The sequence below is a fragment of the Leishmania martiniquensis genome, chromosome 13 (assembly GCF_017916325.1).
Source record: "Leishmania martiniquensis isolate LSCM1 chromosome 13, whole genome shotgun sequence".
In the NCBI taxonomy this organism is placed as follows: Eukaryota; Euglenozoa; class Kinetoplastea; order Trypanosomatida; family Trypanosomatidae; genus Leishmania; species Leishmania martiniquensis.
In genome coordinates this window covers 42,026-57,965 of record NC_090148.1, presented here as the reverse complement: position 1 = coordinate 57,965, position 15,940 = coordinate 42,026, and the positions used below count along the sequence as shown (strand labels likewise).

Here is a 15,940-nt window from a genome sequence, read left to right as displayed (position 1 = left end):
CGGCGGCGGTGGAGGATATGGTGCGCGCCAAGCACGACACCATCGCGGCCGCCCTCACCACCGCCGAGGCGGACGCTCTCTTTGCTGCTGCGCTGCCGTCGGGGACGGAGAGGCGTCTGTTTTCCGGCCCGACTGGCAGCACGTGCGCCCCGCGTAAGGTGCTCCTCTCCCTGGTGGCGTGTGGCATCGCGGGGGAGTCGCTGGCGATGCCGTGCATCTCGCTGGCCATGATGGGCCTCCACGAATACGCGAGACTGCTGCGACTGGTTGAGGTAACTGAGTTTTTCACAGTGTTCAGCTGTCCGGGCAAAGTGAGCATCGTCGCCTTCAACTCCGGCGCCAGCCGACGGGCTGCCGTGTATCAGGTGCTAAGCACGCGCATGGTAACTCGGGAGCTGTGGAGCGGCGATGCTCAGAAGCGGCAGCGTGCGCTTGGCAAGGTTGTGGAGAGCAGGGAGGCGGCTCACGGCGAGGGACTGGACACGGCTGTGGCTGCGTGGAGCATGCGGAAGGGCCTTCTCGCTTTCATGACCCATGATAACATCATGCAGCGCGTGCAGGAGCTTGTGCTGGGCATGGTGAAAAAGGGCGAGGATGTGGTGCTCTGCGGCCACGGTATCGGGGGCGCTGCCGCCTCGTGGGTGACGACATGCCTGCTGCTGGAGAACACACAGGAGACACGTGATCGGCTGTTGTGCGTGACCTTCGGCGCGCCGCTCATCGCCAGTCGATCCCTGTCAAACGTCCTCATCCAACATAACCTCACCAAGAACCTCCACCACTTCGTGAACGCCAGCGACATGGTGCCACGGGTCAGCTACGTGGATTCGCTGCTGAACTCTGGAAACGTGGTGGGCTGCGCTACGATTGTGGGGCACGACGGCAGCGTCGCCTCGGCGAGGGAGGTACGGGAAAGCGTTACTACCTGGACCGCTTCGCACGAGGAGCCTCATGACCCCACGAGCGCGTCACAGGCTGCGGAGGCGACTGAGGAGAGTCGCTCGTCTCTCTCCAAATTTATGCGAACTGTGCGCCACCGCTCAATGGCGATAGCGCTTGGTAGCACACTTAAAGCAAAGAAAACTTCGAAGAATGCGCTGTCGCCGCCCGATGCGGCGGTTCGCGTGAACGCGACTGTGAACGGGGATCTTTTCGAGTCAAGCCGCCAGCCCTTCGACAACGATGTACATAACATAGGGGCGGCACGTAGTAGCACGCACAACTCCAGCTTCGAGCAGCTCTGTACCTCTCAACATCGCGAAAAGCAATCGATGGACCCGCTTGGCTTCTTCCACTTTCTTTGGCACCCACGCGGCAAGTACATAAACACCGTCGATCCGGCGATCGCTATCGCCTTGCTGACGGAGCGGTCGAACATGCGCATTCAGCTGCGCGATCACTTGATGAGCTCGTACCACAAGGGTGTCATGGAGTACGTCTACTCTGCATCCCCGTAGCACAGCTGCCCATCTCCGAGCAAGAGACGCTTGCGAGCGCTGCTGTTCTCTTCGCTGCTGTCTGTGGGCGCTGCTGGCGCCGTGCAGCATGCTCGTTTGTGTTCTACCGCACCGACGGCGCGTGTTGCGCTGTCTCGCTCAGCTCCCCCGCCGCGTTGGTCGTTGCCTTCCTCTCTGCCTTCTCTATTTTTTCGTTGCAGTCTCTCGACCTTTCGGAGAACAGCGCACATTTGTGCACGCCCGAGTCGAGGGTCACACTCGCACCCACGAAAGCTTCTGTTCTCACCCTTTCTGTGCTTACTTGCTCTCCCCCTCCCTCGCCGATAACGGCTGAGGGACACTTGCGTGTGCGCTATCGCAGGGTCCAGTACCCGCTCTGTGAGGAGTCCGAGGAGCCCCACCTCCCCCCTGCCCATCTCCGCCAAAGGCCGAACCCCACCTCTGATGGTGACCGGGCCAAGCATCCACGGCGTGTGGAGGTCACAGGGATGCACCGCCCGCGGGCACCGGCTGCCATGCTGCGGATGGCGTTGCGCCGGAGCGATCAGCGGCTCCGCAGGCTCGGAGCATGTGCAGGGGGGCGAATCTTGAGGTTAACCGGAGGGCATGGTACTTGTCCCTCGCCCCCAATCGGTATGTGGAGGTTGAGTAAATATCCGGAGGGGGTGCTGGTTGCGGGGTACTGCTGGGCGGGCGTGTTCATAGTTCGATGATGGGGCCATGCAAAGGTGGCTTTTTCAGCCCCTTAGCGCGTCGCGTGGCTGCGGGTCTCTCGGCCAACGGGCCGATGAGGCTGTGGTGGCTTTCGGGGAAGGGGCGGTAAAGGCACGGCGACTGGCGTTGGGCGGCAGAGAGTGCGGACGCTGTCAGTACACAACGGGCGGAGTTTCAATTTCGGTTTTGTTGACGGAAGTCTTCTCAGCCAAACGGTTTGTTACCATCTCCTGTGTGTCTCGTGTCCATTGGTTTTGTCTTATGTGAGGGGTGGGGGGCGGGCGCTCAGCGACGCGCGCGTGCGCAGTGTGCCGCTTCTTCTCTCTCTTTCTCTCACTTCTTTGCTGCCTCCGCCCCTTTTTCATTTTTGTGCACTCTGGCCTTTCCCTACTGGTCGGAGGCGGCGGCCGCCAGTGCATCATTGCGTCTCCGCTCGCGGTGTGGCACGGCCGAGTGCATCGCTCTTTTCGTTTGAGTCCAAACCTGAATTTGCTCTGTTTTCGTATGGGTGCGCGTACGTGCGCGTCAACGGGCGCCCCCCTGCACCCCCCTTCCCCATCTCCCTCTCCATCCTCACCAACGCCTCTTCCTCTCTGCCCCTCTACCCCTGTCTGTGTCTCTGTGGAGTGGATTGGACGAACTGCACGTACCGCCAACGAATATGCGGGGGCGACAGGGCAATGAGTGGGGAGAAGGTGGCATAGATGCATATATATATATATGTGTATACACTTGTGGAGGGAGAGAGGGCGGGGCGGGGGTGGTGCAAGACGGCCTCGAGAGCGAGGAAAGAAATCAGGGGCGTGGTGGGTGTGCAGAGGCTGCGTCGGAGATGGATGCAGCACTGCCGGTGGCGTTTGGGTGTGCTCGTGGGATGGCGCGCATAGACGTATGTGCGCCCCTAAACGGCCAAGTGCGTTTTTCTTTTATGTTCACTGTTTTCGTCTCTCTCCACTTTGCTCTCCCCTCACAACGGCGGGGGGCCACTTTCGTGCGTGCTGCCCTGGTCGGGTTCAGCGGCCCGCTCTCTGAGGAGGGAAGGGGAGGGGGTCGTCTCCAAGTCCCCAGCCGACCCTCGAGTACGGTTGCAGACGCTTTGGTGCTGACGGGCTCTTGTGAGGTGATGTGGTGCTGTAGAGGCATGCAGTCCACCATGCTGCTGACAACAGCTCACTAGAAAGCTCGTCGACGGTCTAACTAATAGTTTCCGGGCTCCCGACCTACCCCACGTGCCCATCTGTCGCTCACGCACGTCGGCGCCAGGAAACACGCGAGCCGCCTTTCCCTGTAGGCTACTGGTCGGCTCCACTCTTTCTCGCTAAAGGCTTTTCGCCAGCGTGCGGACACCGGCTTCTGGGGTGTGGAGGGAGGGAGCAGCGGGAGCCTCGACTTCTCTCTCGCTCTCTCCTCATTCCTCCTCCGCCTCCTCTCACAGCAGGGGCGAGGCGATATCTTGTCGCTTTCAACGAGCCCACTGTGCACCACCAACACACGCCTGCAACCGCAGCCCGTCTTCCTCTGTTCGCACCGCGGCGGGATCGGCGCTGCCGAGGAAGAGGCTTCCCGCCGCTGAATCGCGCCATGCGCCTCACCCGCCGCTCATGTGCTTTCCCCCGCATCCCTTTCAGGCGTGCGCCGCGTGATCGGCGCCGTGCGGGCAGGTGTGCGCGGGATGCCTTCATCCAGGCCGGCCGCGCTCAGCGTCCCCCTCGGGGGGGGGCGGAAGCCATGAGGCCTGGCGCGCGGGTCATCAGGAGCGATGGTCAGGCCATTTGAGGGCACGCCGGATGCGGGGGTGTTTGAAAAAATGAAGCTGCTTGGGGGTGGAGCCAACGTGCGCATGCGCCTCCTGCCCCCCTCCCTCCTCCCCTCTATCCGTTTGCAGTCGACATATGTGTGCGTATTGAGGGGCATGGACGCTTCACTGCTTCATCTCTGTCCTCTTACGCTCCGACCCTCTTCTTACTCTCCTGCTGAAAGGGCCATCGCTTCGCCATCGACTGCAATGCGTGTGCGGTGAGAGTTGCTCGCGTGTGCACGTACGTGTGTGTCTGTGTGCGTCCGGCAACAGGATGTCAGGGCTGTCAGTGAGCGCGATCAACGACGAGGGTGGGAGCATATATATATGTATATAAGACATATATATATATATATATACTCACTGCGGCCATGAGAAGAGAGCGAGTGAGAGAGGGCACCCCAACCCTTCCTCCCCATGTCATTGGTCACTCTCTCTCTCTGTGCGTGCAGGCGTGTGCGCGCTTGCCATGTGGGCCTGCGCTCGTGTACGTATGAACCGCCGCCCCCGTGCTGTGCTGTTCTCTTCTCGAGCGTGCGATTCAGCTCGCGCATGGGTGGAATGGACGATGGTGACGCGGCGCTGCTCTAGAGGACCGTGCTGCTGCTGCCGCTGCTACTGCGCCTGTATGCCCCCCCTTCCTCCTCCTCCCCCCTCCATACACTCGAATGCTAAACGCCGGTGTGCGTGCGTGTGAACACCGGTGCACAGCCTAACTGTACGCTTACCCGCACCTGAACGCACTTGTTCGCTCCCGCAGTCAAACCTTCACGCAACTCCTCTCACACAGAAACCTGCTCTCGAACTGCCGCACACAGCAATGCTACAGCTAACACTGGCGCGGCGCTCTGAAGTCGGCGAAGCTGTGGCGTACGCGATGCGCGAGGGCTACGCCTGCAAGCGCCACAACAGCAGCGGCGTCTACTACACGGCGCGTCCTCGCACGAAGCCCGCACCGCTTCCATCGCCGATGAAGTCTGCCCTCACCCCTAACGAGGCGCAGGTGAGGGAGTTCAGACGTTTTTACGAGGCTGTCGCGCGCTCGAGAGTGGCGCAGAGCGTACCGCCTACGCCGCTTGGCTACGCTGGGAGTGAGCGCATCCTCAACAACGAGTTCCTGCACGAGTGCCCGTGGCAGGCAAGCTGCGTCGAGCTGCGGGAGCGCGCTGTGGCGCCGGAAAAGAAAGAGCTCAGCTACGGTAACATCGACTTCGCAAGCCTGCGCAGGCAGGCTCGCCGCAACGCCGCCGCAGCCGGCGGGCCGAGCAAGATCAGTAGCTCATCACCGTATGGCACCTACTCGAACGTGGAGGACATGCTGAAGAGGCCTGATGGGGCGTCGGGGCAGCAGCACCAAGAGGGCCCTGGACTTGACGTTGTGCACTACTACGAGACCTCTACTCTAGAGGGCTTGGCTGGGTATCAGCAAATAGCTGCAAAGGTGTCCATGAAGCAGCTACCCGGGTCCTGCACGAACTTCTCGGCTGAGGGCGGGTTCGCTGTGTGGGTCGTGCCGCACAGCGAGTACATCGAGGCGCTGGCCAAGATGAGCCACCTTCCCGAGCAACATCTGTTGCGAAGGCCACATGCGACAGAGGTGGAGGGGAGGGGAGGGGCCAAGCACGAGGCCGTGATGACGACAAGCGGAGAGGAATCAGATAGATGAGCAGCGACAAAGAGTGTGTTGCCACTGCCCACGTGCTTGCCTGCCGTCCTGGTGCCCGAGTGCCCTGTGGCCTCCTCGCCCCTCCCCCCTTGGAGAGCTGCGTGATGCGCCACCTCCTCCCTGCCCGCTTCACCCCTTCCCCAGTTTTCTCTTGCATGTATATATATATATAATATGCGTGCGCGTGTGTGTGTGTGTGCGTCTGCGCGAGTATGTGTGAGGGGGCGCCCACATCCCCTAATTGTTTTTCTGCACTCACCTCTTGCGGGCATATACGCGCAGCTCATCTCCGTCATGCGTGCATGTGCATGCGCGTGCCCCCGACATTGTTGTCGCCGCAGCACACTTTCACTCAGTGGTATGCCCGATTAGCATTTCGTTTCCCTCTGCCTTTTAAAAAATATTTTGTGTAGGACAGATGGCATCCCTACCGATGTCACGCCCTCCCCTCCCCCTCATCAACGCACTCTTCTCTCTGCCGGTGTGCGTCTGTCTGCTTCTCTGTCTTGCCAACTTTTCTTCCCGTTCTCACATGCCTTTGTGCTGCCGCCGCCGGTGTGGGCGCCAGTCGCCTCTTCGATATTTATTTACCCCCCTTGTCACTCATTCTTTTCCCTGTGGAGGCATCCGCCGTGTCTGCCCACCGCATTCGGTCTCTCCTAAGCCGCTCCCGGATTGGGTACACACCGACACGCAGGCAGACGCCTTCTCCACCGTCTGCCTTCTTTCCTCTTCATTACCCCATAAGAAATGGGATCGACCTCTTTTTTTTTGATGCCGTTTTGTGCGTGCCCCTCTTCTCGGTACGAGTGCGTGCACTCTCGCATGTCTGTCTCTGTGGAGCGACGCCTTCTCCCGCTCTCGCGCACTCACCTCTCTTCCTCAACTCTTTGCCCCTCCTCCCCTCCCCTCCCAAGTCAGTTGCGCACATGAGGAGTACCGCACCGGACGGCAGTACACGCACCGCTCTGTAGGGGAAGGGAAGGGGGGAGGCGGTGGGACCAAGAGGGCTTTCACGCTCTGCTGTTAGGGGTAGGAGGAGGAGGGAGGGGCACGCAGAGAGGCAGCCAATAAGCGGGTGGGGGTGGGGCGCAAGGTTAATAAACAAAAAGAGTGAGGGAGGACGCACATGCCCCTGCTCGCTATTTGTGGATGCCCAGGGATACGACGCTCCTGTGTCGTGCGTGTGTGTGTGTGTGGTGGGATGCGCATCTGCATATATGCACACACACGCACGCCACACAGGCACCGACTCTCTCTCTCTCACTCTCTTCGGTCTCAGCTGTCTGATCGTTCGGCCCTGCGTGGGCTGCGTCAAAAGTTTTTTTTCTTCATTCCCCCTCTGCTCTCTCCTCTCCTTTCTTCTTCCATATGACGGAGGGCCGTCTCTGCCACGACCCCCCTCTCCTTCGCCGATGTGGCCCCTCTTATCTCTCAATCACCACGCACGCGCGTGCGCTCGAGAGCGGGCGAAGGTGTGCGTGCACCCGTGTCGCCGTGTCTCTCACTCCGTTCTCGCGGTCTCGGGGCTGCGGTTTGTAGCCTAACGCAAGGCTGCCTCATGTCTCTCGCTCTCTTATGCGCACGTGTGTTACGCACAGACACGTGCGTGCCCAATGCGTTTGAGGTTGCTGCCGATCTATTAAAAAGAGATTGGAGGAGGAGTGGGCGAAGCGATAGGGGGTGGGGGCGGCTCACGCCAAAGAAGTTGTGTGGAGCCACTTCCACTTCCTCCTCTTCGCAAGACTCTTTGCCGTCTTCTCCCGTTCACCCTTCGCCTCCTCCGCTTGTCTCTCCCTCCCTTCCTCCTCGCTACTCCCTATTCACGCGCGCGCCTGTCTGCGTGCACGGCTACGTTGTCTCCTCTTTCTCTCTTTACCTTTCCTCTTACACAATCGTGCGCTCACGCGTCCTTGCGCGTGTGCCTTTGCAGGCGTACCTGCATCATGCACGAATACGTGCATACACACGCCAACTCCCTCCCCTCTCATCCTCCCCAAGTCTTTCGTATTGCCCGTCTTCCTTTTGCTCCGCCCCGACCGTCACCTTCTCTGTTGTACAGCCTCCCTCGCCCCTAACCCCCTTTTTTTGCTCTCTCTCTCTGTCTCGGTCTCTGTCCCTCTTCGTGGACACACACACAGACACACACACACATATACACACAGACAGACGCCTATCTATCTATATGTGCGCACAACAGTGCCTCTGTCTAAGCATGCCAAATATTGTTGTCATAGTCTCTCTCTCCTCCCCGTCTCTCTCGCCCTTTTACCCTCAGCTGTGAATTCGTGGCGCGCTGGCGACGTGCTGCGTTGGCTAACTGTAACTGCCACTCTCACCTCACCGAACGCCTCGAAAGGGTAGAGGAGGGAGTGGAGAGGGGGAGAGAGGAGACAGCGCCTCGGGAGGCACAAGTGCAGACAGCTGTGCACTGATGTTGTGAGTGGGGCTCGCACGCCTTGACAAGTGCGCACTGATCTTTCTGCATAGGCTGCCCTGTACCATCACCACTGCCCCCCGCCTCCCTCCCCCTACCTCTCTGTCCGTATGTCTCTCACTCTCTCTCGTCCTCTCCGCACGCCTCATACGCCTCTTTGTCGTTTCCGATTTGTTTACCTTTGAGTACATCTTTTTATCATCAGAGCCTAACGTGTGTGCGTGTGACGAACATCAAAAAAGCGACGCGAGCGCTCCCCCTGCCCTCTCTTCCTTCGAAGGAGCCCTGCGCCTGTGGTCAACGCAACAGCACCTTCAGAGAGTGGGGTGGAGTGGGCGAGGCGGCTCCCTACTCTCCACTACGCTGTCTTTGCACGAACAGAGGAGCCCCATAGCCATTCTCAGCCCCCCTCTCTATCGCATCACAGTAGGGGCCCCCGCTTTGCGTCCACCTCACCGTGTCCGTTCTTGGGGGTGGTGGTGGTGCCAGCAGCGGCAGATTGCGTCTCGATGCACAGAGGAAAAGGCAAGAGACCTTTGTCTCCCGCTCTTTCGCTCCACCATCCTTATCTTCTGCACCGCACTTCTCTCCCCCTTCTTTGCCAGCGCTGCACGGCGCACTCCTGGCAACGCAGATAGCTGGAGGGTCGATCTTGCAGGATTGCTTTGAGGGGGACACAATGAGCCTTTCCCAAGCGACAGCCCTCTACGCCGACGCCACAAGGCTCTACCGCCTCGGCGATCTTCACCATGCGCGCGACGCGGCGGAAGAGGCACTGCTTTCACTATCGCCATGCACGGACAGCCGCATTAAAAGCAGCAGCCACCGTCACGGCGGAGACATCAGTCACGAAGAGCCCGCCGACACTGCCTCTGTGAGCGTTGAGGGCTCGCAAGCTCAACGACGTCAGCGCCACCGACTCTTTGGCAACATTCTTATTCTCCTATCAAGCATTTACATGGCGGTGCAGGACTTCACCGAGGCGGAAAGGTTGCTTGTGACATGCGACGGGTATTGGAGGGAGCACCTGACAGATGCGCACGCGAAAAGAGCATCTGCCAGTACATTTGAAGAAGCGACGCGCTCATGCTGTAGTGAGCTGGACGAGGGACTGGCTGGTGTGGCGTACAATCGTGCTGTGCTTCGCCTTGAACAGCTTCAGAGCGCCCCATCCTCGCTGACGTGTTTTGGAGACAGATCACCGTTGGTGGCGCCGCTGGTCGACGTGTGCGGCGCTGATGCACGCCTGACGAACTTGTCGTTATCCTCATCTGCTACCGCAGCTCCTTCAGCTACGCTGGAGCCAGTGCTTGCTAGCGTGATGGCGTTGCTGCTGGCCGCGCAGGACCGGCTGGCGCACACGCTTGGGCCGCCTCGTAGGCTTCTCGCCGACGTCCTGCACACCGTTGGTGTTTGTCACTACGAGGCTGCAGACTACATCGCCGCCCTGCAAGCGTGGCAGCGCTCCATGGCGATTCGCGCGCATCTTCACTCGCTTCGGCAGCGCAGCGAGACATGCGCTGCTCAACACACCCTTAGCCGTGGAGAAGGCGTGGGAGAGAGCGGTGACGGTACTGAGGAGCTCAAGTTGGCTTTGACGATGGAGCATGTGGCGCAGGTGTACCGGCTACTGGAGGGGCGCTCTATCGAGGCACTGAAGCTGTTGGACACGGTGGCAGACACAAGACGGAAGTACCTCGGCCCCACAGACCCACTGTATGCCCGCACACTGGTGTTCAAGGGCGTTCTGGCGGTGGAGCTCGGCCACAAGAAGCTCGCGCGCGTACTCTTTGAGCGGTGCAGTGCCATCCTCAGTGACGCCTCTCTGGAGAGGCGACCTGCGCGAAGCTCTTCGTGCGCTTTGCAGGAGGTGGAGCAGTGGCGACTCCACCTCGGGTCGACCTCCCCATCCTCCTGCTCCCCCCACCCCCTCACGAGCAAGCAGTGGCAGGAGCGCGCTCCAGGGGGCTGCGTCGGGGTAGGTAGTCAGCGTTGATAGATCCAAGCATCACGACATAGACTTCATGAGTTGTAATGGCACGAAGCTGCTCTGACAGATGGGCTAACGATCCCCACCGACCAGCGTCTCTATCGTCCACTGCACCCCATCACAACTGGGAAGGCGGACGCTTATGTATGAAGGGCACCATGGGGTACTGCACCTGCCCTTCTCGCACGCTCGTGCGTTGCGGATGTGAAGTGCCGAGTGTGCAAGCAGGCGCCCATACCGGTGGTTCCTCAGCACAATGGCGGCGGACGCGCATATGGGTGTGCGCGCAAAGATGCAGCGCGTCTGGGGGACACACACACACACAAAGCGCTTGCCCAATCATTTCATCTCCCGCCGGTTCTTCGCCTATTGCCCCCCTCTCCTCCTCCCCCCTCTCCTCCTCCCCCCTCTCCTCCTCCCCCCTTCGCCCCATGAGAGGGAGAGGCAGCCATGATGGAGGTTGGTCAGCGGTGTCTTCTCCGTTTAGCCGACTACACGTTCTCGGTTGCCACGCACGGTTTCGGTGGCGCCCACAGCGACGGGCTCGCTGTAACAGGTGTGGTGGTGGGGGTGCGCCCCCACGCCGAGGAGCCGTCGCGGCGCTTATACTACGTCCACTGCACCCACATCGAGTTCGGTGTAGAGTTGGCGCGGCATCGACGTAAGGCGGCTGCAGCATCGTGGGGTGGGGTCCCGCTGGGCGCTATCGGGAGCGGCACCATGCACAGCTGCAACGAGCTGCGTGCCAGCGGCGGCAGCTTTGTCTCGAGTGACGGCTACCACTACCGCTACGACGGCTGGTATGATGCCTCCGCTCTTACCCCGCTGTGTGCGGAGGCTGCCCTCAACAGCACCGCTGTAGTAGCTTCCGACGCCTCTTTGCCTCATGAATCGCCCGAGACGGTCCCAGAACCGAGCAATGACGGAGGTGTTTCATTGGTGTCCGCCGCCTCCCCTTCGCCTAGACAGCATCGTGAAGCGCCGGAGGAGTGGGTGGCTGCGATGGAGCGTGACACGGCCGTGTGCGAGGTAGTATACCTCTGCTACGCCTTTCAGCCGTGGTTTCCTGCACCCTACGCTGCTCTACGGTACGTGGCCCTCCCCGAAGACGACGTCTGCCACTCCGTCTATGTGTGCCATCGCTGCCTCTCACCCTTCTTCACGCGGGAGCACTACTACGTACACTTAGCTGGCGAGTACTGCCGCCTGCGTACCCCGCCTGGCCGACTAATCTACCACGACGAGGACGCGGGGTACAAAGTGTTTCTTGTGGACGGCGCCAAGGACCTTCACTATTGCCGCTGCCTGTCTCTCCTAGGCAAGCAACTCATCGAGAGCAAGCTTCTCTCCAATGACGTCGACCTGTACGAGTACGTTGTGGCGACGATGCCACGCGCCTCGCTCCCGTACATTCCAGCCGCACTGCCGTCTCGCACGTCCGCCGAGCAGCTCGTGGAGGACATTGTGTTTGTGCTTTCGCGCGAAGGGTTCCGCCAGGCCGCGCGCGACTTTGATGCAGAAGACTGGAACGGCGACGTCGTGGTGGGCTACTTCAGCAGGCGGAAGCACCACCCCGATCACACGCTTTCGTGCATCGTCACGCTGCCCATGTTTCAGCGGGCGCGTGTGGCCACGTTCCTGTTGGATGTGGCGTACTGGATGACTCGGCAGCGGCAACATGTGTGTGGCTGCGGCTTCTGTGGGAAGTCCGGTGGAGCCATCGGCCGACCCTTTTCACCTCATGGGCAGTTATTGCTGCTGTCGTACTGGCGAAGCGCCCTGCTACGGTCGCTAGCCGCAGTCACTCGGTCACACCGGTGTGCGTCAGGGGGCATGCAGTCGGAGCTGCGCTTCACATTGGGGGAGCTTCAGGCACTGTTCGACATACCGATCCACCCAGACGACTTGGTAACACTGCTTCTGAAGAGCGAGTTTACGTTCTATCACCCCATGACGGCCAACGCCGCGGCGGCGCGCGGCGACGACAGCGCCTCACCACCAACCTCTCCGATCTCTTTGAAGAGAGGGCCACATCACGAGCATAGCAGCGCCTCCACCACGCTGAAACACGTGGAGGCCAACAACACCAGCACGCTGATCTCGGCCTCTACTGGCGGCAGCACTTGCGCAAGTGGCAGCTCGACATCTGGGGCGCGTTACATGGGCGTTCTAGTTATCGAGGCCGCGCTCCTCGAGGCAGCAGTAGAGCACTCCACAAAGGCGCCGCACTCGTGCGTTACGTTCGACAGGCTCTGGCTTGTGAAGAATGACCGAGGCGCCTACGCGTACGACACACCATGCTTTCACTACTGAGAACGCCACGCTCGTCGGCAGAGAGGCGAACGAGAGGAGGGACGCGCGAGTGGTGAGGGGGACGGGAGAAGCGTCAGAAAGCGAGCGTGTTCACGCCCCCTGTATGAATGCGCGTCTTCTGTCTCTCAGCTGAGCTCGTGCGTTGGCTCTCGACTCTTCAGTCTCTGATATGCCCCACCCCCCTCCACACACACACACAGCTCCTGAGCCGCTGACGGGGTAAACGGAATACGAGCACTGTGGCTTCTGCCTACTGGGAAGGCGCAGCGCACTTCATCCCCCTATCGTCCCTCTCTCCACGCACCCTCAAGCTCGCTGCCTGTGTGCACGGGGATGGGCGTCAGTCTGGCCAGGTGTGAGGTGTCGAAGCGGCACTTTCTCTCACTACCATTTATTCATGCCGGCGCCTCTCTATCCCTCCCCCTTCGCCACCTCCTTGTCTCGCCCACACCCGCGTGCGCATGCGCATGTGCACCCATGATGACTCCGTCCGTGCCTCGGTGTCTTGTGCACTCACGCGTCTCCGCTTTCGCTGTCGTGCGTTTGCGGGCCCGACCGGTGCCGTTTCTCTACTCTCTTTGGTGTGCACACATACATACACACATACACGCCAGTCGCACGTGCAGCAGCCCTCTCTGTCTCTGCCAAATCTCATATTTCTCGTGAGGCCCACCGTCTCTCGATCTCCGCCCCCCTTCCCCGGACCCCTTTCCTTCCCACCCCGTACCTGAAGTCATCCTCTCACCGGTGCTCCCGCTTCCTAGTTCCTCTCTCTATACGTATACACAAACTTACACACAAACATACATACACATACGCCATGTCCTCTGAAGACACCCCTGTCTCTCTCTTCCTGCAGGCATGCAAGCAGGAGGGCGTGAAGACCCCCAATCCAAATCTGGTGGCGTTCTTCCAGAGCCACGAAACCTTCGACGGCATCCTCGAGATAGATCTCAGTGGCAACTACGTTGGAAACCGCGGTCTGATGGCGGTGCTGGACGTCATTGAGCACCTGAGCTGCTTTCGCTACCTCAACGCCTCGGACCAAAAGCTTTACAACTCAGACCTCAACGAAGATACCGTCAAGGGCAATACCGTCATTGACCGAATCGTGGATGTGTTCAAGGTGCACCCCACGGCCAACTCGCTTAACCTCAGCAACAACCCCATCTCGAACTACGCGGGGCGCAAGCTTCTCTCCCTGGCACAGGTGAACAGCCGCATGTGCCGCATCGAAGTGGGCGAAACTCGCATAGACTTTGAGCTGCGCAACAGAATCGCGAAGCAGTGCGAGGAGAACACTCGCAACATGTGGGACGCTGAACAGGTTGTCGGCGCGGAGACGGAGGCCGCCTTTGGCGAGGGCGTGACATGGGTGCCGACTCAGGTGACGGCAGACCTGACGTCACTCGGCGCCGGCCGCGCTCGTCGCCACACAGTGCGGGTCGAGGGCATCGATCCTGAGGCGGCGAAGAACTATGTTCCGCCGGTGCACGAGAAGTCGCAGGAGGACACAGAGATGATTTGCGAGCTGCTGAGCCACAACGTGCTCTTCAGCTTCCTTGGCAGCAAGGACATCCTCACCGTGGCGGGCGCGATGTACCGCGAGAGGTTCGTGAAGGATGAGTGCATCATCGAGTGTGGGCAGGTCAACTGCGATAAACTCTTCGTGATTCAGAGCGGCTCGGCAGATATCATTAAAGAGGGCCAAAAAGTTTTTGTCAAGGGGGAGGGCACGGCGGTGGGTGAGTTGGAGCTGCTGTACGACACGCCCGCCGTAGCAACCGTGAAGGTGTCCACGGAGGAGCTCGTGGCGTGGGTGCTGGATCGCGAAACGTACCGCAACTTGGTCATGGGTTCTTGCATCCGCCGCCGTGACACGTACATGACGATGCTGGCCAATATTCCCTTCCTGCAGAGCCTCGACAATTACGAGCGCATGCAAGTCGCAGACGCCCTCACGAGCGATGAATTCGCCGCTGGCGACTACATCATTCACTACGACGAGGAGGGCGAATGGCTGTACATCATTATCGAGGGCACCGTGGAGGTCATTGGCCGCGACGAGGCCGGCAACAAGAAGAAGGTGTGCGAGTTCCACAGCGGCGACCACATTGGCGAGCTTGAGTTCATCAACGAGCACCGCACCGTCGCGGACGTCGTGGCCGTGACGGACGTCACGACGGCGAAGCTCAACCGGCGGCATTTCGAGATGTGCATGGGCCCTGTTATGGACGTGCTGAAGCGAGATAGCACCTCCGCTAAGTACGAGTACTACCAGCGCGTGCTCCAGCAACAGCAGCAGGGCTCCACGGCAGCAGTCTAGTGAGAAGAAACGCGCGGCGGAAGAGGGCCGTGCAGAGGGTGGAGAGACAGCTATCCGATCACGAGGAGGGAGGGTAACGAACGCTGCTATTTCGACACACACACACACAGACAGACAGACAGACGATATTTCTTTCTCTCCCCCCTCCCAACTCTGCGCGCGCCCTTCTTCACTCCTGAATACCGGCCGAGCGACTCACTTGTCTTTTCCAGATGACGACGGACATCTTTGTGTATCTTAGCTCTCCCCCCTCCCCCCTCCGATGTATAGTGTGTGTGTGTGTCTTTTCTTTCATCCTTTCAATCTTTGTTGCGCTTCTCCGCGTACTCCCCCTTCCTCCCCCCGCCTGACATATACACATTGCAGAGGGAAGACGCCCTTCGCCCCCCCTGTCGCGGGTGGTCCCCCATACCCCCCTTCACTCCTCAGCCCGCTTCCCATCGGCAGTTGCATTATTTTACAGCTTCTCTTGCTAATTCTCAGACATGTACATACCGCCGATGCTCTTCACCGTTCGCTTCCCTCCCTCCCCCTCCCTCCCCACTGTCCTCACCATCAGCGCCAGAAGAGGAGAGAGAGAGCTCCATCCACAGCCGCTGTGCACTGCTGTGCACGCGTATATCTGTGCGTTACGTCCTCCCTCGGTGCGCTTGACTGGTACCAAACACATAGACACTAGGGATACAATCGTAAACATTAGAAAGCGGGGGCGGCTGCGCGTAAAGAGGAAAAGAGGAGCGAGTGTTTGTGTGTGTGGGTGATGGTGAGTGGGGTCCGTGAGACATGCGTTGAGGGTAAGTGCGTGCGCGCGTGTGAAACCGGATTGATGACGTCGGTCGTGGTATAGAGGCGTTGGAAGAGAAATCAGGCGAGTGCCGCTTGCGCACTTCCACTTATTTCCCCCTCTTCCTATCCCCTCCCACGTACGGCCATACTTCGCCCCACACCGGTGAGTGAAAGGGGCCGTTTCACAGCAGCGAGACTTTGTTTGCGTTTTCTCCATTTTCCTCAATTTCAGCTCACGATGCGCGCCCGCGCGCGTGTTTGTGTGTCTCGTATCGCCCGCTCCACCCGTCATGGATCGCCCCCGCCCTCCCTCCCCGCCCTCTCCCTCTCCCTCTCCCCCCCGCTCTCTCTCTCCATGTCTGTTTGCCTCAATGTGGCGCCTCTAACCTCTTTTCTTCACTCGCACTCTCCTCCCCCCTTTCCGCTTCGCGTCGCCTTTGCCCTCTCTCTCTC

The 15,940-nt window shown here is 60.1% G+C and overlaps 4 protein-coding genes across 4 annotated transcripts; all 4 read left to right on the top strand.

Moving 5' to 3' along the window:
* Positions 1–4,789: 4,789 nt before the first annotated feature.
* Positions 4,790–5,635, top strand: LSCM1_05831 (uncharacterized protein; the record flags this gene model as incomplete). The annotated part of the gene is made up of 1 exon (XM_067323270.1): positions 4,790–5,635. One exon carries the CDS (start codon positions 4,790–4,792, stop codon positions 5,633–5,635), a length of 846 nt encoding a protein of 281 aa, XP_067180221.1.
* A 3,116-nt stretch (positions 5,636–8,751) lies between these two features.
* LSCM1_05830 (uncharacterized protein) lies at positions 8,752–10,068 on the top strand (the record flags this gene model as incomplete). The annotated part of the gene is made up of 1 exon (XM_067323269.1): positions 8,752–10,068. The coding sequence occupies one exon, from the start codon at positions 8,752–8,754 to the stop codon at positions 10,066–10,068; it is 1,317 nt and encodes a 438-aa protein (XP_067180220.1).
* A 444-nt stretch (positions 10,069–10,512) lies between these two features.
* On the top strand, positions 10,513–12,375 carry LSCM1_05829 (uncharacterized protein; the record flags this gene model as incomplete). Its single annotated transcript, XM_067323268.1, has 1 exon — positions 10,513–12,375. One exon carries the CDS (start codon positions 10,513–10,515, stop codon positions 12,373–12,375), a length of 1,863 nt encoding a protein of 620 aa, XP_067180219.1.
* Positions 12,376–13,195: 820 nt separating this feature from the next.
* Positions 13,196–14,701, top strand: LSCM1_05828 (uncharacterized protein; the record flags this gene model as incomplete). The annotated part of the gene is made up of 1 exon (XM_067323267.1): positions 13,196–14,701. One exon carries the CDS (start codon positions 13,196–13,198, stop codon positions 14,699–14,701), a length of 1,506 nt encoding a protein of 501 aa, XP_067180218.1.
* Positions 14,702–15,940: the final 1,239 nt, after the last annotated feature.